Source organism: Cydia amplana, chromosome 8, assembly GCF_948474715.1.
Source record: "Cydia amplana chromosome 8, ilCydAmpl1.1, whole genome shotgun sequence".
Classification (NCBI taxonomy): domain Eukaryota; kingdom Metazoa; phylum Arthropoda; class Insecta; order Lepidoptera; family Tortricidae; genus Cydia; species Cydia amplana.
Genome location: NC_086076.1, coordinates 8,065,224 through 8,087,264, shown reverse-complemented (window position 1 = coordinate 8,087,264; position 22,041 = coordinate 8,065,224). Strand labels below are relative to the sequence as shown.

At 38.2% G+C, this 22,041-nt stretch overlaps 2 protein-coding genes across 4 annotated transcripts; one reads left to right on the top strand and one right to left on the bottom strand.

Moving 5' to 3' along the window:
• The first annotated feature begins 561 nt into the window (after nucleotides 1-561).
• LOC134650034 (spermine synthase) lies at nucleotides 562-14,253 on the top strand. Of its 3 annotated transcripts, none has more exons than XM_063504855.1 (7): nucleotides 562-966; nucleotides 1,718-1,829; nucleotides 7,011-7,133; nucleotides 9,827-9,913; nucleotides 11,284-11,441; nucleotides 12,076-12,267; nucleotides 13,845-14,253. In XM_063504855.1, the coding sequence occupies exons 1-7, from the start codon at nucleotides 685-687 to the stop codon at nucleotides 14,004-14,006; spliced, it is 1,116 nt and encodes a 371-aa protein (XP_063360925.1). In that variant the 5' UTR covers nucleotides 562-684; the 3' UTR covers nucleotides 14,007-14,253. The 3 variants fall into 3 exon arrangements, with proteins under 3 accessions (XP_063360925.1, XP_063360926.1, XP_063360927.1); XM_063504856.1 differs by lacking the exon at nucleotides 1,718-1,829 and adding an exon at nucleotides 4,419-4,527 and having other exon boundaries at nucleotides 564-966; XM_063504857.1 differs by lacking the exons at nucleotides 562-966; nucleotides 1,718-1,829 and adding an exon at nucleotides 3,257-3,391.
• A 1,843-nt stretch (nucleotides 14,254-16,096) lies between these two features.
• Nucleotides 16,097-21,549, bottom strand: LOC134650032 (charged multivesicular body protein 1b). Its single transcript, XM_063504854.1, has 4 exons — nucleotides 21,350-21,549; nucleotides 20,170-20,414; nucleotides 17,536-17,756; nucleotides 16,097-16,264 (listed from the first exon to the last, which is right to left on the bottom strand). The coding sequence occupies exons 1-4, from the start codon at nucleotides 21,381-21,383 to the stop codon at nucleotides 16,141-16,143; spliced, it is 624 nt and encodes a 207-aa protein (XP_063360924.1). The 5' UTR covers nucleotides 21,384-21,549; the 3' UTR covers nucleotides 16,097-16,140.
• Between the last annotated feature and the right edge of the window lie 492 nt (nucleotides 21,550-22,041).

Below are 22,041 nucleotides of genomic sequence, written 5' to 3'. Positions count from 1 at the left end.
CTATGCGACAAAATTAAAAACATGTTTTAACATTACTGATAACGTACCAAAAACAAGCTACGTAATTTGGTCGGGTTATTTGTTACCCACCACCATACGGTGAGGAATAAAAGTGAGACAGCGACAGGGACGAACAATATAACTGAATATCGAACCCTACTGAAACTCTTCTACTCCTACTGAAAGTTCCATACGTGTATCTCATTCGGTCATTGCCCACCGCTCATGCCATCCAGAGGGCCTACCGCGAACCACGTTCGACGTGTTGCCTCCCTGTCACACTTACGTACGAATTTACAAGTGCGACAGAGATGCAACACGTCGAACGTGGTTCGCGGTAGGCCATCAGTTATACGAGATTCGTGCTGCCAGTCTTCCAATATTTTGGCCTCTTAATCCTCTTATATAATATAAAACAAAAATAACAAAAATGTTCTTATGATAAGGTTTGTTTAAAGTAATACATTAAAATTATTTTTCTAAATTTTTAGTACAAAAATCGAATTTAGAAAATTTTCTACACAACATTTTTTACAACATGCAACCCTTTTAATAAATGTCATGTCAATTCCCTTTTCAATCAAAAATACAGCAAGTACCACTTAATATTCTTCCTCAATTCCCGGTCCCGTCCAAGTATTACTCCATATTTAATAATAGTACAATCTTTGTGCAAATTAAATAATGTCGGTGCAAACGTTACTAATGGACTTTTCGATTGACCCCGCCCGTCTAGGCGACAAAAGCGGTCAAAAGGCGGTCTTTAGTCAGCTGGAAACCGTTTTAAAAGATTATGTGCCGAATCTTATTTTAGCCGCAGAAGTAGCCGTGGATGGCGGGTCCTTGAAACTATTAACGGGTAAGAAGGGCACGACAGTATCAGTAAGACTGTTCGATCGTGGGCTGGTGACTGTAAACATTGAATATTACAAAGAAGACTCTGAGGAACCTCTAATAAGTTTCAAGGTAAGAATCTAAGAATAATTCCTTTACCACCGCTATTACCTTAATGTGCATTTTATGTACCTTGTTACTGAGCATTATTTTATCTACAGTGCCAATAGCTTTACATTTTCATAAAATTATAACACTTGTGTCATAAATTTAAACGTATTGGCATTCAGCCAGGTAAGGGGCTATGAAATGTTTGCCAAAACTTCTTATACAAACAAAGAAGTTACCTTTAGTATATGTATATTAGAAAATAAAACTTATCAATTTGTTATAAAATCTTATAAAAGCTGATTTATTTAAGGGCACTTGATAAAGTAATGCAGTTAATTTTAGTATACCGTTAACAGTGGCCATGGAGTTTTTTAGCTTAATCTTTTTTTTTTCATATAGCTAGTTTTTTTTTTTAGAAAAATAGTGTGTCAAAATGTCTGTTATGTTCTTAAGCATATATAGTCTGTCAAGCCATTTCCGTCAGTAGAAAAGAACAGCAAATTTAAAAAATGTGTCTACTAAGGGTCACCCAATAGAAAATCTGAATTTTGCGCCCTTTTCAACTGACAAAGTTGTTTGACAGACTATATTTAATTATTGAAACAAGAACTTATATGGCTATAATAAATAAAGAAATATGGGCAATTTGACCAATATTTTTCTAATCTTAAAAAAAAAACAAGGTAGAAATTTTATAAATAAAAAAAAAAATATAACTGAATAGCTATATTAGCTATGAGAGTATTGCTTAATATAAGTAACTTCATTTTAGACTGCAAAATTACTGAAAAATGCTGTAAAATCTTTATTGGATTTGCGAAGAATCAAACTTTTCCCATTTATCAAGCGTGGCCATAGAGTTGATGTTTACCTCCCAAGTTCAGGTTCGAGAAGCGGTTTTTTATTGATCCATTATTTTGTTGAGTTTTTAATTTGAAGGATTTTCTATGTTTTAACTCAATTCCTCTTTTTCCAAATTTTAACAATTGCACCTTATTCAAAATTTTAACCAATATTATTTGTTGATTGTTGTATTGGGTTTAATAGTAAGTTTTTTTTTCCAACATTTTTGAGGCTAAATGAAAAATGTGTGACAACATGGGACTAACTTTGGACTAAAGCAAACAAAATCCCTTACATCTATGATTATTAAGGTGACAGTCCATTTCCAACCGCAGCTGCACTACTGTTCATTTTACTATGGAAATTGACAGTAACAGCGACTCGTTCAGTACCAGTAGTGCAGCTGCGGTCATAAATGGAATGTTACCCTTATGCTCAGTACTTGTCCGTTTCTATATAAATTTTTCCTACCCTAGAATGTCAGTGGCAGTAATGGAAATTCACTAGATTCTGGTTTGACTGGACTAATACTGAATTTAAAAAACATTAGAAATTGAACAATATGTTCGTTTGAAGTCAATTATGATCAATTAGATTGAGAAACAACATGTATTTACTCATAATTGAAATCATAATTATATGTTAATATAACTGTATTTTTAAAAGTAATCACATATTTAAAAATTCAGTATTTTTAAGCCACCGGTATTTTAGTAAGGTAGTGGCAGGGTGAAGTAAAATAATAAAGAATATATAGTTATCTGCATAGAAAATAATGTTCCTCACTTCCTCTGAAATAATATCATTATTTTGAAACTAGATGATGTTGTCAAGTAAGGTTTATTTTGTACCATAGCCATGAAAAATCAACAAGCCCCAACTTGTCAGTAGAAAACGGCGCGAAATTAAAATTTTCTATGGGAAATTAATCCTTCACACCTACATTTTTTAAATTTGCCGCCTTTTTCTACTGACTAAGTGGCTGTGTCGGAGGTCGGAGTACTTATATCTATTCTACATTTTTTACTGATATAAACCCAATTTAATAATGTCATCTTGTTTTAATACCTAACCTCTAGACGCCGGTACCTATAAAAGGGTCTTTCATATCATACATAATTTTAATTATAATTTATATTCATATACAGTCACCACACGGAATTGTTACGCGATTTAGGGTCCTAGCTAAATTGGTTGTTCCATACGCTAAGGAATGTCCAATTTAGCTAGAACTCTAATGGCGTAATAATCACAGAGCGTGACTGTACTATGTAAATTGTGACTGAATAAATAAAAAGTAAAAGAAATGAAATACAGATGCTATCACATCTATAAAACTCTTTTCTGATAAAACCAACTTTATTTACCTACTCGTTTCTACTTCTTATGTTGTGGGTTGCCGTGAAATCTGTGTCAGCTGATAAAACCATACCTAGTAATCCCATAAAACTAACCAGCTAGCGATAAGGTTGAGCGTGTTTTGTTTTCTAGAACACTAAACTACTGGAAGGTTCTGTCAGAATGTCATTGGAGTGCGAAAGAGTTAAACTATTGCCAACAATTAAAAGGGGCTATAAGTTTGACGTTTACCTTACTAGCTCAGGTTAGATGGTACCCTATTTGGTATTTACCCCATACTTTTTACCTATGAATGCTACCAATTTATCATTTGTCTAACACTTCTTTTTTTTGCCGGTATATTAGACATATAATTATTTTATAATTAAGTACCATTTCATTATTTTTTGCTATACAAGACTTTTTTTCTGCTGTGGTTCGAAATCGGAGTTATCGGAGTATGGAAAAATGCATATTTATTATACATTTGATTTCCTCTCACTGCCCCATTTGGATTGCTCACCCCGTATATTTATAAGTATAATTATTGTTCGTCACGAAATAGTTTCAGATATTAGATCGACACCTAGAATAGATTTATTTACGTATACTTTTTATAGTATTTGTACTTATAAGTTATATAATTATATTTTATAGCATCTAAAGGTTCCGTCACACAGGCGCGTTTTCCGGGCGGGGCGTGAGCGGAGCGCGCCGCTTTTACATATAAAACGCTCACGCCCCACCCGAAAAACGCGCCTGTGTGACGCAACCTTAAGAGATGGTTGAGTAGTTTAAACAGCTTCAAAGTAAAGTATCCACTCTGTGTAAAGACTCTGTATAATAGTCAATATCTGGGAGACCGAGCTTAGCTCGGAAAACATACAAAAACTAAAAAGTTAGCGTTTTCCCAGAGATAAGACCTAGCTAGATCGATTTTTCGCCCCCGAAAACCCCTATATACCAAATTTTATCGAAATCGTTAGAGCCGTTTCCGAGATCCCCGAAATATATATATATAAACAAGAATTGCTCGTTTAAAGGTATTAGATAGATTAAAGAAATACGGTGGATACGGAACTTTGTTGCCGACTGTACACTATACATATATTGACATGAACGGTATGTTCCTCTACCCTTTTAATATTCCAATGATATTAACAGATTAATTTCCATTTTTTAAATTTCAGTACAAACGCTCAACCTTAAATAAAACAACCCTGAATAAGATATTTATTTATTGTTATTTGCATGTTTATTGGATTTGTTCTTCCTTAATATTTTTTCAATAGTCCGCAAGAGTATTGGAGAGTCAGCTGAAAAAGTACATCAGTGTGATAAAATCCCAAGCTTATGCGCCGTTAAAACGTTGCCTCTTCGGCAGGTATTACCCGACGTCAGGTGAGTTTTCTGCCTTTCTGACAACAGCTTTCACTTTTAAAATAACTTCACAGCCATTGTAAATAAGGATGGAAAAGATATAAGGTATATGTGGCTAATTCCGTCATAGGTATTATTCCGTCCACGAGCGTATATTTCTTCGATTTCAATCGTTGGGAAAAAACCCATTTATTTGCTTTTGATTACTGAAACAGCTAAAAGCAATCGCTGCTTTGTCGATGAATTTATCAATTTTGTTCGTTGTTCGAGAAAAACGCTAATGGACGGAATAGTCCCTATGACGGAATTAGCCACATTGACCTTAGATGCCTTCCAGTGGCGAGGCGTCCATGGATATACGTTTTCTAACGGATTACTCATTTTTAGATAATTTGGCATCTTCTGCAGTAAAAAGTTAAGTAGAATTAACTCTGGTAAACCAATGAAAATACTTACATGAAAATAATCTATTTAGCGCCCCGCCACTGATGAACGCAAGAAATATCATTCATCTTTAGCTTGAGTTAGAATATTTCGAAGAATAGCTTTTATCAACGTAATTCTTTCAGATTGTTTTTATTTGTGTACTAGTAATCTTGTCGGTATCAGTTTCTAGATTTACTTAAGGCTTCGTCACACAGGCGCGTTTTCCGGGCGGGGCGTGAGCGGGGCGTGCCGCTTTTACATATAAAATGCTCACGCACACTCAATTTCTACTGACAAGAATAGCTTTTATCAACGTAATTCTTTCAGATTGTTTTTATTTGTGTACTAGTAATCTTGTCGGTATCAGTTTCTAGATTTCCTTAAGGCTTCGTCACACAGGCGCGTTTTCCGGGCGGGGCGTGAGCGGGGCGTGCCGCTTTTACATATAAAATGCTCACGCCCCGCCCGGAAAACGCGCCTGTGTGACGAAGCCTTTAGGTCATTTTGACCAAGTCGAGTCGAGCTGCCAAACTACGATTGTCCGCTATAAACAGGTCGCTAACCGCGAAAACCGAAATTCGCAAATTGCGGGGATCTTTCTCTTTTACTCTCAGATGTAATTAGAGTGACAGAGAAAAATGTCCGCAATTGACGAACTTCGATTTTCGCGGTAGACCCTCAGAAGGTAGATACGAGATACGAGCGAGATTTGAATCTAAACGCAAGATTGAAATTTAAATCTAGAAACAAGCGCTCGATTCCGAGCAGACAGTTTATTAAATTTAGTTAAGTAGGTAGACATTGGGTGCCATTACGCAATTCAGATGCTCATGAAACATCAATCAAGCCATGATTGTTAAACACTTTTACGTCACCCTAGGCCCATCGGGGAGAAAATATCACTTCCTGGCCAAGGCAAGAGGTAAAACTTTAGACAAACCACGGGCGGTAATTCGTAAAGCCCCAGATCGCATATTTATGGCCCTCACCTTCGGTTCGGGCCACAAACACCTGCGATCTGGAGCATTCACGAATTCACCTCCCTAGGTATGTAATGTACTATAACGGATACAAGAAAATTATCCTATTAAAAAGCCATATATTTTTGATTCAAACCAAATATATCCGGATTCCGGAACATCGTAGTTCAGCCATTTCGTCAATGACCCAAGCATATTATCATGTAATAGCATGTTTTTTTTTTGTTTCAATTCTTCGAAATATTCTAATTTGATCTTTTATTTGTCTTTATAAGCAAGTAGCTTTGACAATCTTCAAAATGTCGCTTACAGGTTTGCTATTCAAACACATGTGATGCCATACATACATACATTGAATTGAATAGGTACCTAGTACCTACCTATATTATGACTTTGGGGTTGTAGTTTTTTGTGTGTTTGAACGCTAATACATGGAAAATTCGGCAAAATGGAACTCCGGCCCATCGTGGACATATATGAGACTAAAGAAAAGTGTCATCATTTATGACCCAAGCTGTAAGAGCTGTAACAATATGTTATTGAATATTCATGGGATTGACATGTTCCAGGATTCCATATGTAAGGACATTTGATGTCGATTGTCGACTACCTATAGTTAAGTACCTACAAGGACTTTCATGGAATGGTATTAACTTAGTATCTAGGCTTAGTATAAATAACAGTGGGATTTAAAAATAAACCATGTATTGTATTATTATGGTTACTAAGCAATTAATGAATTCCGTTAACGTGAATCTGTGTTAAGTATTACACAGTACCTAACACACACTACATAGTAACTAGCGGCTTCGTGAAGTCATGTTGATGGTGAAAGATAACGTAGGTAATACTCAGGAAATACTGTTATCTAATAGTGCCTTCAGAATACGAAATGCACCGCAGTTAAATCTTGATAAGAGGAACTTTACTAGATAAGTAGAAATCTTACCCTTTGTGTGCAGGCAAGTTTGCTAGCAAGTTGATCGTCACCACAATGTCGAATTTACCGTACACAATTTCTTTGTCCTCCATGTTGCTAGAATTGGCCCAGTTATAAGGACAGCCTGTACGACGTGACTAATGACTGGTTGTTTTCAGATGAAAGACTTCTAGAGTACGATATCGACAATGTTGTGTTCGACGAACAGTCCCCCTTCCAGAGGGTGCAGATAGTGCACTCCAAGTCCCTTGGGAACATGTTGGTGCTAGATGACTTGCAAAGTGAGTAAACATGTATTAACAGATTCCTATATAAGTAGCTTATATTACAGAAGCAGAAAAATTAGGAATTTCCGGTTAAGTATCTCATATTGCTCATATCAATTGTAGGTAAATCCCTTTTCTTGTTTTTATCCTGGAACCATGACATTGTGCAGCGTGTGCACCTTACCACGTTCCGTCATTTCGATCTAATAATACCTAGATGAATAAACATGCATTATGCTACGGATATCCAGGCGTTTTAGCATGTCATTGCGGAAAATCTCAGACGCAGCACAGGCCTACCTACAAGTACTATTATTAGGTATTTAACCTTTTCGACGCCGTGTCAAACACAAAAGCTGACGCTACGTCACCGAAGTGTCAAAACTGAAATTGAACTTTATGCATATGCACGTAGGTCTATGTGGCGCTAGTGATCTAATTTGTAACCTGTTTACTGGACAAACTTTGAATTAAGAGTTCTATCCTAAGTAGAATCTTGTCTAAAAATGTCAAGTTCAAGTATATGTCACTCTCGCTGTCAAGAATTTTTAAATAGGATTACAAGAATTTGTTAAGTAATTTTTATTTGTACAATGGATACTGATTCTCACGACTCCCTGGAGACAGAATTTAAAAAACTAGACGTGGAAATAAAATCAATCATAAACTCATTGGCAAGTTTTGAAAATATTGATAAAGATGCCGATCAGCCTAGCCCTTATACTAAAGCTAACCAAAACATGCAACCTCAACCTGGAACTTCCATGAACTCTGTATTCAAGAAAAGACAGAAAAGAATATTTACTTTACCAGAGCGTAGGATTCTACGACGGGCTGCCAAGATCCGAGCGATAACAAAGATTGCTAACGTTATAAAAACGTTGGGAATTAAGTCATTTAGAGCTCGAAAAATAACGAAGAGGCGCGTTAGGAGGCCAGTACAAAAACTCTCTGGAAATCTTAGAGCGGCCTCTAGGCCGGACTAGTATATCTATACTAATATTACTAATATACACCCGAATTCTACTAGTTTTAATCCGTTTGTTAGGGCTGTTTTACATTAGTTTTTAATATTCTTTTTTGTTAAATAGCAATATTTTAGGAATTTGAGTTTATTAAAATGTAGGTATGTATTATTCCATATATGATTTTTTTTTATTTTGAATTTTATAAACCTTTATGAGCTGGAGCGCTTGCCAAAGAAATATGAAATCGATGATTTCTCCGAAACTCTTAGTTTTTGTTGGTCAATGGAGTTTAAATCGGTCTTTAGTTCTATCTTTGGCCTTCGTTTGAACTGTACTGAACGCCACACCGTGTAGATATTGTCACCGTAAAATTGTAAACACTCGTCATAATCTCGCTAGTTACATTATAAACTGACGGTAGGGAGATTATAATCTAACCTAACCTAACCTACGTTAGATTTTAAACGGGTTTACAATCTTACGGTGTCATAGATATACTTACACCGTTACACTTAAAAAATGACTGTAGGTATAGGTACCTAAGTAGTAAGTAGTAGGGTGGTAAGTAGGTACTTACACATGTGCCAATATTACAACTCACGGAGAATATTGGTATTGCTCTTGCTCTTAAAATATATTGAAGGAAATCTACTCTTTAACAGTTTTGATTGCACCTCGTGCCGTTAGTCGCTATCTACTATATATTACATTTATCTGTTTTTCTACTCGTCGACTGCAATGCTTGAATTAAGACTTCGTATACCAAAGTGATATCGCATACTTTTTTCACTATGGGACCCCAACTCAACTATAATATTCATTTCGATACAGTTTAGTCAATTATAATATTCATTTCGATACAGTTTAGTCAACTATAATATTCATTTCGATACAGTTTAGTCAACTATAATGAAATTGACCAATCGAAAGCGCGGAGCAAGTACCAGAGGGCCTCATGAGTTACGAGAAGGTGTCGTTGACCAACCGGCCGGGGGCGCGGGGTCGTGTCGCGGAAGAGTATGAATGTATCGCGGCTGCTCGCGCATCTTAGCTGTATACTTTTGGTTTTTAGGGTTCCGTACCCAAAGGGTAAAAACGGGACCCTATTACTAAGACTCCGCTGTCCGTCCGTCCGTCCGTCCGTCTGTCACCAGGCTGTATCTCACGAACCGTGATAGCTAGACAGTTGAAATTTTCACAGATGATGTATTTCTGTTGCCGCAATAACAACAAATACTAAAAACAGAATAAAATAAAGATTTAAGTGGGGCTCCCATACAACAAACGTGATTTTTGACCGAAGTTAAGCAACGTCGGGCGGGGTCAGTACTTGGATGGGTGACCGTTTTTTTGCTTGTTTTGCTCTTTTTTTTGTTGATGGTGCGGAACCCTCCGTGCGCGAGTCCGACTCGCACTTGGCCGGTTTTTTTACCTACATATATGATTCTTTTACTAGTTTTAAGTATTTTTTTTGTTGACTCGTAGAAAAAGTATTGTATACAATAGTGATATAATCAAGCTTTTCAATCTCGTACCTTACTTAGGCAACTCAGCAAGCTTCGTTGCCTAAACACGGTACTCGTCTGAAAAGCTCTCCATTATATCACGATTGTATAAAATACTATTGCTCTTGCCAAAAGCAAGATTACTAATATGCTGCTGCAGTAGGTAATAGCTGTTAATCTTTTTATATTTTAGGGCTGTATTTTAAATAACTACCTGATTTCATGTTCCTTGCAGATATTTCAGAGGCTGATCTTGTATACACAGAAACTTTGATGCAACGAGGGAAGGAAAACTATGAAGGAAAGGAAATAGTTATTTTAGGTAAGAATTTCACGTAGGTACCTACAGGTACCAATGTAAAAATTTGGGTGCATATAACTTACTCAAAAATATGTCCCATAGTTCTTAATTCGCTGACATAAGAGCTATGGGACATATTTTTGACTATGATGTGTGCACCCATATTTTTACACTTGACTGATGTACAGTAGGTAACAGGGCTATATCCGTAAACCACAATCCTCAGTTGCTCACTTTGTAGGTAAGACAGAAAACCGTCCGAAATTAGGAGTCACATGTATTTTTAGCGCTGGCAACATGGTTCCAAGTGGTCCAACTGCCATCTAGTTGTGCTCGGTCGCCCATTGGTCAATCCCCTGCACTTGAACTACCAAGTCTTGGCTACGAGTATTATCCTATTTATCGTCATCTACTCAACGATTTTCAATCTGATCTCATCTCTTGTAACTTCTATAAAAAGATACAAGTTTTGTAACAACACTATGATTAGGTATTGGAACCAAATTGGAACGTTTAACATTACATACCTACTAAAAGGTTTTCAAAGTCCTGGTGGCATTGAAATAAGGTGCAATTTTGTCTAGCCTGTTCAAAACTGTTATTCGTTACCTACTTTTGTATTTCGCTATGTTGTTCTGAACATAGGCATTCATTCACTCGAATAGTTATTTAGCGCGAAGGGTTATTTTCATAGTACGAATTTGTGATTACAATATTTACAATAAATGTCAAATGTACGAATATGGTGCCGTGAAAAAAAAACCTAAACTAACTAAACCTGTATGTACCATATAGACAAAGTCATATGCGAAATCGCATTACTCGCTTAGATAGCCTTAAGGTTCCGTCACAAACGCGCATTTTCCGGACGGGGCGAGAGCGTTTTATATGTGTAATAGCGGCGCGCCCCGCTCACGCCCCGGCCGAAACACGCGCCTGTGAGACGAAACCTTTAGGAATATCGTAGGACAAGCGTGATAAACTTCGTGTAAAATAATAAGAGATCAACAGGGAGGGTAGAATGTAGAATTTACGAACTCTATCTACAAAAGGCTTGTGAGAGATGGGGCACTTAACTTTTCTATAAGTACCCATTCCCACTTCCTTATACAGGGTGACTAAAAAATTACTGCATTCCCGTTGCCAGGGAGGTTTTGGGATTATACTGAGCAACTTTTACTATGGGAGTTATGGGACCAACCCCGAAATCGCAAAAAAAATTTGACTGTTTCATACATTTCGGCTGATCCATTTTCTATGGACCAGCCGAAATGTATGAGCCATTAAGTTGCTCAGTTTAATCCCAATACCTCCCTGGCAACGCGCAACGGGAATGCAGTTATTTTTTAGCCACCGTGTATATTATTCTGTGAGATTTAATTTGATAACAGGCGGCGGCGACGGTGCGCTCCTATACGAGTTGCTGAAGGAAAAGCCAAAATTCGTGTGGATGTTGGAGATCGACGAGGTGGTGATGAGCGCATGCAATAAGCATCTGCGCCCCATTTGCGGCGACGTGTTGGAGAGACGAAAGGGGCCTAACTATGAAGTGAGTAGTCTATTAACACATTCATTGCCACCCAGCCAAACAAGACATCCGCGCCAGGCCACAAACATTTCGTCATATAAAGCTGCTGTAGTACCACGATCCCGACTATCGGGTCGTCCGGCCTGGGAACGAAATCATAAAATACACGATAGTCGGGTTTTAATTCCATGTTTATCTGTAGAGTAAAATCTGCCAATATTTAAAATGGTGCATAACGCGCCATGTGCAAATTTTAGTACATTGTATTGATTGTATCAGGTCAGATCAATATCACATGGTCATTCAAAGCAAATTTGCCCTATTTGTCCAACAGTAACATTTAAACTACTTTTAGATTAGGACAGGAAGGGGACGAACAGGCAAGGTATTACTGAATCGCGATTAGAAAGGGATTGAGATAGCTGTCAATCCATATTGATTTTGACGTAAGTGTATGGAAATCTGTTATTTCTAATCCCTTTCTGATCGCGGCATGATAATACGAGTTTGCGGTTGTGCGCGAACATTGCCATAAAGTGCGTTGCTGGCACATTTTGTTCATGTTTACGCGCGTGAGCCCATCATACATCATCATCATACCGTGCCGTGCCGCACTGATATCCCGCCTTAACAAAAAAACGTGTTCCCATTACAGATAATCGTAGAAGACTGCATGTTGACCATAAACAAATTCATCAAAGAAGGCAAGAAGGTTGACTACATATTTGGGGACCTCACCGACATTCCCATCTCGGATTCGGCCTGCGGCGAGCTCTGGGAGTTCATGATCACCATCCTGAACTCCTCCTTCAAGATACTCAAGCCTGATGGGAAGTTTATGACACACGTAAGTACCTCATAGAGTCAAATACACAGAATTAATCTTACCATAAGGTTTTACCTGGCGAAGGTCAAAAGTTAACCTAAAAATGTCTGCAATAGGGAATATTACGCGAAAGTCTGCGTAGGGGGCGCCACTCCCACAATAAGTCAAAATCTAAGAGTCTACCGCAAACGAGAGAGTCGAAATTTTGTTACCTAACTAACCTCTCTATCACTCTTGAATATTCGAGCAATAAAGAGGCAGATAGCCGAGTTTCGATTTCGCGTTTCCCCCTTTGTAAACAAACCGCCTTGATGTATCAATGTCATATTTGATTGTCTGTGAAAACTTGTCAAAAAACAGTTTAACCCCTCAACTGCCTTGTCCCGTATCTGTTCCAGACAATTTGGACTGTAATTAACAGTTGAAAGGTTATTCATTCAGTAGCAAATTTTTGGCACTGGCGTTCGAAAGGTACAGTATGTATTGTATAAGTTACTCTATGGTATACTTAAGCATAGACAAGAGTGCTCACTCCATACATCAGTTTTGGTACTTACCAAAAAGACTATTCATTTCAGTGTCTACATCTAGCATCGAGTAGCGGAACTATCAGTACTGCTACTTGACAATAGATGTAGACACTGAAATTAATAGTCTTTTTGGTACCTGGTTGTCACTTAAGTCACTAGTGCTGCACTCTGGCGGCAAAACATTGCAGTAATACTCCCTATTTAACCTTTTGGACGCCAATGACCGATATATCCGCACCGTAGGTTCAACGCCAAAGACCGATTAATCGGTCACAGACCACAGAGCAACATCGACCTACGTACATATACATAAAGTTCAACTTCAGTTTTGACACTTCAATGATGTGGCGTCCGAGTGACAGCTTTTGTGTTTGACACGGCGTGCATGGAAAAGGTTAATAACCTAGTTACTTTCAATAATACAAAATACAAATACAAATGCATTTATTTCATTACTTTTTACATCAGTTCTTAGGTATAATATAAGGGTCAAGCTTTGGATTCCTCCGAAAACGGTGCCGTCATATGACGGCCGTCATATAGCGGCCGCAAAAGACGGCCGTCTTTACGGTGGCGACATGTGGAAAGTACCACGGCGTCATAACACACCGTCATCCACCAAGGTCAAAGCGGCAAATTTGAAAAAAGTGGGCGCGACGGGATAACGTCCCATAGAAAATTTGAATTTCGCGCCTTTTCCTACTGACAAGATTTGCTTGATCATCTATAATTTACTTGGAGGATGAAATATCATCAGAAGAGGAAAATAATCGTAGTACGGAATCATTTATTCAAATCTCGTGTCATTTATTCAAAATGGCGTCACCGCTATCTAATAAAACGTTCACGAAACTATCGACACCGTCATGACGGCCGTCATCTTACGTTACTTTGACAATCAACGTAACGTAACGCTGTCTAGGAAACCGCGCCATCTTGTTTACATAGACAACGTTCTAGTGACGTCAGTCAACGCTATATAGCGGCCGTAATATGACGGCACCGTTTTCGGAGGAATCCAAAGCTTTAGGGTAATACCTCCTTTAATATAATATTGTTTATAAACAGGGCAACGGTGCCACCAGCTCCGAGTCCCTCGAGCTGTACGAGCAGGAGCTGACCAAGCTGAAGCCATCCGTCACGTTCTCCAAGAGCCGAGCCTTCGTGCCCTCCTTCCTCGAGGACTGGATCTTCTACCAAATAGCCTTCTCGGCCAACAACGGCGCCTAACAACCGACCAAAGACAACAGTTCCTTATTCATCGCCCTAAGTCATATTGCCATATATGTAGTTAGTATTATTGTTAAGCATACACGGATACAAGTATTCGGAACAGTATTTGACGATTTCTGCATTTGCAATTGTTTAGTTTGTAGGCATAACGAATATAACGATACACGATTTGAAGCTATATTGTTTGTATTGATTTATGCTTGTTTTGATCGTTTTATGATAAATAAATGTATTTTATCACGAACATTGTTCTTTTTTCTGCTGTACGGCTTAGCTCGTTGCCCTGACTTAGGTATGGGTTGTAAATAGGATTTTTTTTGTAAATATGTAAGGTCAATGTGGCTAATTCCGTCATAGGGACTATTCCGTCTACTAGCGTTTTTATCGAACAACGAACAAAATTGATAATTTAATCGACAAAGCAGCGATTGCTTTTAGTTTCAGCAATCAAAAGCAATGGTTTTCTTTTCCTACGATTGAAAATCAAAGAAACTGAATTAGCCACATTGACTTAGTCCAGTCGGAGAATGAAAGTCCTTAGTAACCTCATCACAGTATAATAATATTATAAAAGCATGTTACAAAACAAATAAACGATAATTCTTCATTAAACTTACCTTTACAAGCTTCATAAAAAAAATTACTAGATTTTTCTGATAATATAGTGAAGTATAATTTTTTGTAACTTAAAACTTTACAGACAAAAGTTTTATTTAAAGCAAATTTTATTTAATACAATGGAAAATAATGGACGAATCTGTACATTATTGTATGGTCGCTCAAAAAAGTTATTTATATTTAAAATTAATGACACTAAAAAAACAAGTAGGCACCTATAGATTTGAAATACAGGTTTATGTTCAATATACATTTTCAAGACATTATCTTTACCCAGCGTCGAAACAATCGCAATACAAACGCAACGCAACAGCGATTGTATTGCCACTAAAGCCCTTGCTACACGGTCGCCGACAAGCCTTCTAACCGTCTGTCCTTGGTCTGACCTTGGTCAGTTTTGGTCAAATTTTGTTGGAAACAACTGTCTACACGGTCCGTCCAGACCAAGGCCACGCGGTCTGAGGGGCTTGTCGGCGACCGTGTAGCAAGGGCTTTATACAAAACTAGTTCGACCTTATAATAATCAGCCGGCCTAGCCAAGGTGACAATCGCTATCGCCACAACGAAACGCTTTGTCTTCTTCTCCTTTTTTTAAAATATGGCTTCAGCCCAGTGGGGCAATTTCGCCAGTATCAAGGTCGTAGGAGCAAGGTAAAACGATTGAAATTGTACGGTTAGTACAAGACAGTGTACGGTGATTTTATTCGCTCTTGTAAAGCGATAGCGGACTTTACAAGAAGCACGTGGACAACCGGCAGTTGACTCCAAAATGGTGGTTAAACGCGATTCAAGATTAATTCTCCATTCACTGCACACCACCACATTAGTTTACTGTATAATAAGCTATCAAGATGGCGCTCGAACCGGAAGTCCGCTTTGTGTCTCTCTATCACTCTTCCATAATAGTGCGACAGTGACAGTTGCGTTTAGATCGCTACGGAGCTTAAGCGATTGGCATGTTGGCTACGCGGCCAGTGCCACCAGACCAGCTAGCAAAATCGCGTTGAAATCTAATGCAGGAAATTTACATTTCTTAGTGAGCGCGTGCGTGAGCTGTAGCAACAGTAAAGGAGCCCCGTTTTAAAAACTTGAAGTGTCATTATTAATTCCGATATAGGCCACAACGTACAACACGCCCGGTCCCCTTCTGCACAAATAATGTTTGCATCTCGTTTTCTATACTACGAAAAGAGATGCACCACGCATATTTTTAATTTAAGATTTACTTTCAATGCCCTAACAGGGTGCATACATGAAACATAAAACATTTGTCTCTTATGTAAGTGCGAGAGGGACGAATGCTCGTCGGATATAAAGCCCCGTCTCCATATTGCGCGGCAAGCTATCGAACATTGGCTCGCGCGGCAGCCGCGCGCAATGGATACCGGGTTGGCTCGCGAGCCAACTCGCGGGCTCGCGAGCCAATGTTCGATGGTTTGCCGCGCGATATGGAGACGGGGCTTAACGCGATCGTGATACTGGTCTACTGGTACAGAATCTCAATAGTCTGACGTTACTCGGCTTGCCGCAACCTCGCCAATCTCTGCGTGAGATCGTCCTGTTCCTGCGACACGACTGTGGCCGTGCCTACCGACGTGCTCGGGACACCAGACGGCAGCTCCATGTTTAGTTCCAGACTGAAAATGTAAATGTAGGCGTTACGACTGTTCGTTTCTGTCATAGAGAAATATAGTAAGACAAGAGTGCTCACTCCATACATCAGTTCAGACTATTAATTTCAGCGTCTACATCTAGCATCGAGTAGCGGAACTATCAGTACTGCTACTTGACAATAGATGTAGCACCGACCGGAAAGTCTTATGCTGTTGAGATAAGAGTTTCCGGTCGGTGCTACATCTATTGTCAAGTAGCAGTACTGATAGTTCCACTACTCGATGCTAGATGCTAATAGTCTTTTTGGTACTAAAACTGATGTATGGAGTGAGCACTCTATGTATTTTTTTCTCTATGTTTCTGTACACATACAAATGGGTATGCAGGTGTGACAAGCTGATAGCTTTGTTTTTTTTGAGCGCGCTTGCCGCTACGTTCCCGCCCCGCGGAACGCTCCGCTAGACGCTCGCTACTCAGGCCGTACACTAACTACTGACTGACTACCTAAATCGGAAGTGCTGAACGCAATATATGGAGCCCTAGATCTGAATGTGCTAGTTTTCACTTGACGTTTGTAATCAATTCATACGTCATAGCTATAAGTGGATATGACCAATTTGAATTTTTTATTAACCATCTTTATTGCAAAGGGGCTGTTCATAAATTACGTCATCTATTTTTGACGATTTTTGATCCCCCGTCCCCCCCTAAAATCAGCCAAAAATCATGCTTCGAATGACCCCGTTTCCTCCTACGTCATGCTACCATCATCCGATGTCCAGACCTCCCCCTAATTTGAAATGACGTAATTTATGAATAGCCCCAAAGGGACAGAGGTCAATTCATATAAATAAATAAAATAAATAAATAAATATTAATGGACATTTTTACACAAATTGACTAAGCCCCACGGTAAGCTCAAGAAGGCTTGTGTTGTGGATACTCAGGCAACGATAGATATAATATACAAATACTTAAATACACAGAAAACAACCATGACTCAGGAACAAATATCTGTGCTCATCACACATATTTGTTCCTGAGTCATGGTTGTTATAACTCCTGTTTTTTCAAGCAATGGAAAGGAAAATAGACGAATAATCGAAGATGTTCGCAGTTATAGGCCTGAGCAACAAAGTAGTAAACTAATCGAAAGTTTATTTATCTCCAAACAATGCGTGCATTATCATTTGTAGATGACGGTATTTATTAACATACTTATATTATCATAATTATGTACTTACGTCTACTACTAACTGTGACTAATAAAATAATAAGTTTAATCAATACATACCCGGCCTCGTCAGCCACTTGCTGCAACAGATTGTCCACATCACCCTGCGGCACTGTGGTGGTAGTGGTTTGTGACATAGCATTCTCCATGTACGATGACTGGACGTCCAGATCTTCGAACTGACTCTCGAACTTATCCATGAGTGTAGAGATTTTCTCAAGATTCATAGATTTCATTGCTGCATCCATGGCTTTTACTACGCCTGCCATGGAATTTGTGACCTGTAAATTCAATCAATGAAAAAATGTTTAACTCGCAAGAGGTAAGATTCGTAAGACGTAAGACGGACACGTGACCTGATCGAACAATGTCATTGAGTTCTTTATTGATTTAAATGCCATCTAGTGAGTTTCCCTCTAACTGGTATTAATATAACTAGAGTACTAACAGTGATGTGCTTAGGGGTTTCAAGTAATGCGACCAAATAACGCTAGATGGTGTTAACCTCAATTATACATAGGGCTGCAGACATTTTGCAGTAGTAATTGAGTTTTCACTTCTGACGGCACTCCCGGAGTGCAACCCGTTGGTTTTTTTTTTGTCATGGAAACGTTGTACAATGGGGAAGCAATCATTGTTTAAGTGTTCTACAGCTCACATATTGACTTGATTTGCTTTTGGCTTTTTGAGCTTAGGTAAAAACAATATAATTAGTAAGTACATAATTAAATAATCTTTAATTACATTCCCTTGATGTAAAGATTCAGCTAGTGTCATGTAATCGTAGACAAAGAGCTGGATGGCTTTTGTACACTATTTTTTTATGCAGCAATTGAACAGTAAGGTACATCATGCAATACTAGCAACCCTCCAAATAACTGGCATATTTATAAGAATATAATGTATGAACAAAGAAAAGGATCAGAGACAAGTAACAATTTATAAGGTGCTTCACAATAGGCGCCTCCACTCAGAACAAGCCACCTCCCAAGGAAAATGCCCAAGAAACAGCTGGGTGTGTGTCCCCTTCTAATCACACTGATATGTCATTTATAAGTAAAAACCCTCAAGTTAATACCAAACTGCAGTTAAGGGTCAACTTATTTTGTAAACAAGTCTATTAACAATATTTAACATAATGTTTCATAGAGATTAAATATCTGGGTGACCGAGCTTTGCTCAGAAAACAAAAAAAAACTCGAAAATGCGCGTTTTCCCAGAGATAAGACCTGGCTAGATCGATTTTTCGCCCCCAAAAACCCCCATATAGCAAATTTCATCGAAATCGTTAGAGCCGTTTCCGAGATCCCTGAAATATATATATATATATATATATATATATATATATATATAAACAAGAATTGCTCGTTTAAAGGTACGTAGGTTGCCCTGAAAGTTTCGGGAATTGCATACTTAGGAACGTATATTTGACATGTGTTATACCTCTTTGTTACAAGCATAGTCTCATTATTCGAAAACACTGGCCACTTAGAAAAAAAAAACAATGTTCTATTTTCAATTGTTTTTTAAAGTCGTTGAGTCGCTGGTGAAAATGGAGCTGTCCCGCGAAAGTTTTAGAGCAATGATTTATTATGACTTTAAAAGTGGATTAACACAACAACAATGTGGAGACCGATTGACTATTGCTTTTAGTAGTGAAGCACCTTCGAAGACGACAATATACAGGTGGTATTCGGAATTTCAACGTGGCCGTGTGTCTCTTGCGGATGACGTACGTGAGGGTCGACCGAAAACTGCCGTTACCGATCAAAACATCGATGTTGTTCGCCAACTGATAAAAGAAGATAGGCATGTTACATATCGGGAAATTCAGGAGACTTTAGGCATTGGAATGAGTCAGGTACAAGTTATTTTACAGCAAGAGTTGGGCGTGCGGAAGTTGTTTTCCCGGTGGATTCCTCACTTGTTATCTGACGAGCAGAAAACGGTCCGTGTCAATTGGTGCCACAAAACCCTAAAAAGATTTAATGGAGGAAGCTCAACTGCCGTTTTTAGTATTGTGTCAGGTGACGAGTCATGGATTTACGCATATGAGCCTGAATCCAAAAACCAATCTCGAGTATGGGTTTACGAAGACGAGCCGAAGCCAACAAAAGTTGTTCGTTCTCGCAGCACGATCAAAAAAATGGTAGCCACGTTTGTCTCCAAATCGGGTCACGTGGCGACTATTGCTCTTGAAGATCGAAGAACTGTCAATGCCGATTGGTATATAGGCGTTTGTTTACCGATTGTTTTTGCTGAACTGCGAAAAAATAACCCTAACCGCCGTATTATACTACACCATGATAATGCCAGCCCTCATACTGCTCAGAAAACAAACGACTATCTGAAGGGCGAAAAAGTCGAATTACTGGACCATCCTCCGTACAGCCCCGACCTAAGTCCCAACGATTTTTTTACTTTCCCGAAAATAAAGAATCGGTTGCGTGGTCAGCGTTTTCAGACCGCGGAAGAAGCAGTCCACGCTTATAAAATGGCCATTTCGTCAACCCCCAGTTCAGAGTTCAATAACTGTTTTGAAAACTGGTTTCAGAGAATGAAAAAGTGCATTAAACACAAAGGAGAATACTTTGAAAAACAATAAAAGTACTTTTATTTCATTTAAACGCGTATTTTTTCCAATTCCCGAAACTTTCAGGGCAACCTACGTATTAGATAGATTAAAATACCAACCTTTCTTGTAGTGAGTGCTGTTTGCACTCTGCTTGACACGGCATCTACTCTTGCTGACATTCTGAGGTAGTTTAATGCTTGGTTTTTCTGCCGTATTGCATTTTCCGCATGTATCCGAGCACCTTCCATGTTGCCCTTCTGGATTGCCTTTTTAGCTTTTTCTTTCTCTAACTTTTCTTCTTTTTCACATTTTTTTGAGTTTCTCTCAAGCTCTTTCACTGCAAATTTTAGATTAAACAGATGTTCTGGAGGGGTGAGTTAAGGAGTTATAATTGACAATTAATTAATAATATTTTACCTTAATAATTAATTAAAGGTGTCTATTATACCAGTTACTGTTAAAACATCATTTTTTATACTTTAGGTGCCTAATGAGCCTCCTATCCTTTGCATGTCTATCAACTCCACCTTAAGACCTTTCTTATGCGCTCAAACTTGTTGTGTTGTGTGGTTGTTTTTGTTAATTACAGAATTAAAACCACATAGCCACATTACAATATCATGAAAACTATAGATATATTAATTTCAGCTCAATTAACTTATGTCACTAGTAAGTAAGCAAAGCTACTTAGCTTAGTGTAAAACAAATAAAATTTGTAATTTATGCTAACATTGTACTTTTTTTTTCTTAGCCCATTATAGTGTTCCACTGCTGGGCAAAGGCCTTATTGTAGTTATGAAATAAAGACATTTTCAAAAACTTTTACTGTACTTACCTATATATTATATTGTAGTAATTGAAAAATATATACTTCTTCGGTGGTGGTCGAATTAGAGAAAACACAGTTTCAAAGAATAGAAAGGCATTTTTCAAGGATATAGAGAATCACAACAATAAAATTAAGTTTAACTAATTAAAAAATGTAAGATTGAAACCCTTATGCAGTAATCTCATCTCATCATAAAAACAACTACTTCATTGCATCTGATTCTGGACAACATAACGAAAGTAAAATTACACTACAAAAATATAATTGCATCAGTCCCGCAGAAACTACTTAATCTACAGGCTATTGACTCACCTTGAATTAGTCCTATTATGTGTACTAGGATGTTAAAAACTAAATATATTATCTTGTCTTACATAGTGCCCTGTTTAATAACTTACTATACATAATATCAACATTATAATTGATGAATCGAAACTCCACTAAAACTCGAAAACATTTGAAAAGGATACTTTCCATTGCAGATGAAGACATTTCGTTACCCATTTATAAAAATATATATGTTTGCCTTTGAGAACTGATTGACAGGTTTGCTGACCCGCAACGTAATTGTTTTAAAATGTAAAAAACTTTAAACACAAATAGACAAATTTTTATATTTCCCAAGAAAGAGGGATGACTCAGAAACCACAACAATTTCGTGAGCTGTCAAACTGCAGAAGTGCATGACAGGTTTTAATGACGTCATACCAAAGAGAACTAGAATATAGTGAGATCGAATACACGATCAGCAGAAAACGTTTATTGAGGGCTCCACAGACTTGTGATTTATCAAAACAACAGAGTGGGTTGGAAGTAGAGTCTGTGCGGAAAGAGAAGAGTCGTGGAATGTATGAGGCCCAATACAATCCACGACTCTTCTCTTTCCGCACAGACTCTATAATTAAAATGAAAGAGATACCTTTTTCTTGCTAACACTCATGGGTTTCACGCACCAAGGTCGCGGTTCGGTGCGATAGTGTATTATGACTTTTAAGCCCTTGCTACACGGTCGCCGACAAGCCTTCTAACCGTCTGACCTTGGTCTGTCCTTGATCAGTTTTGGTCAAATTTTGTTGGAAACAACTGTCTACACGGTCCGTCCAAACCAAGGCCACGCGGTCTGAGGGGCTTGTCGGCGACCGTGTAGCAAGGGCTTAAATCG

Coding starts and splice junctions, on each gene's coding strand:
- LOC134650032 (XM_063504854.1), bottom strand. CDS start 21,383: ATGGGTAACGAAATGTCTTCATCTGCAATGGAAA. Junction 17,757..20,169: donor CAGCACTCACTACAAGAAAG/GTTGGTATTTTA, acceptor TTGAATTTACAG/GTCACAAATTCCATGGCAGG. Junction 16,265..17,535: donor CAAGTGGCTGACGAGGCCGG/GTATGTATTGAT, acceptor TTACATTTTCAG/TCTGGAACTAAACATGGAGC.
- LOC134650034 (XM_063504855.1), top strand. CDS start 685: ATGTCGGTGCAAACGTTACTAATGGACTTTTCGATTGACCCCGCCCGT. Junction 7,134..9,826: donor GGTGCTAGATGACTTGCAAA/GTGAGTAAACAT, acceptor TGTTCCTTGCAG/ATATTTCAGAGGCTGATCTT. Junction 9,914..11,283: donor AAAGGAAATAGTTATTTTAG/GTAAGAATTTCA, acceptor ATTTGATAACAG/GCGGCGGCGACGGTGCGCTC.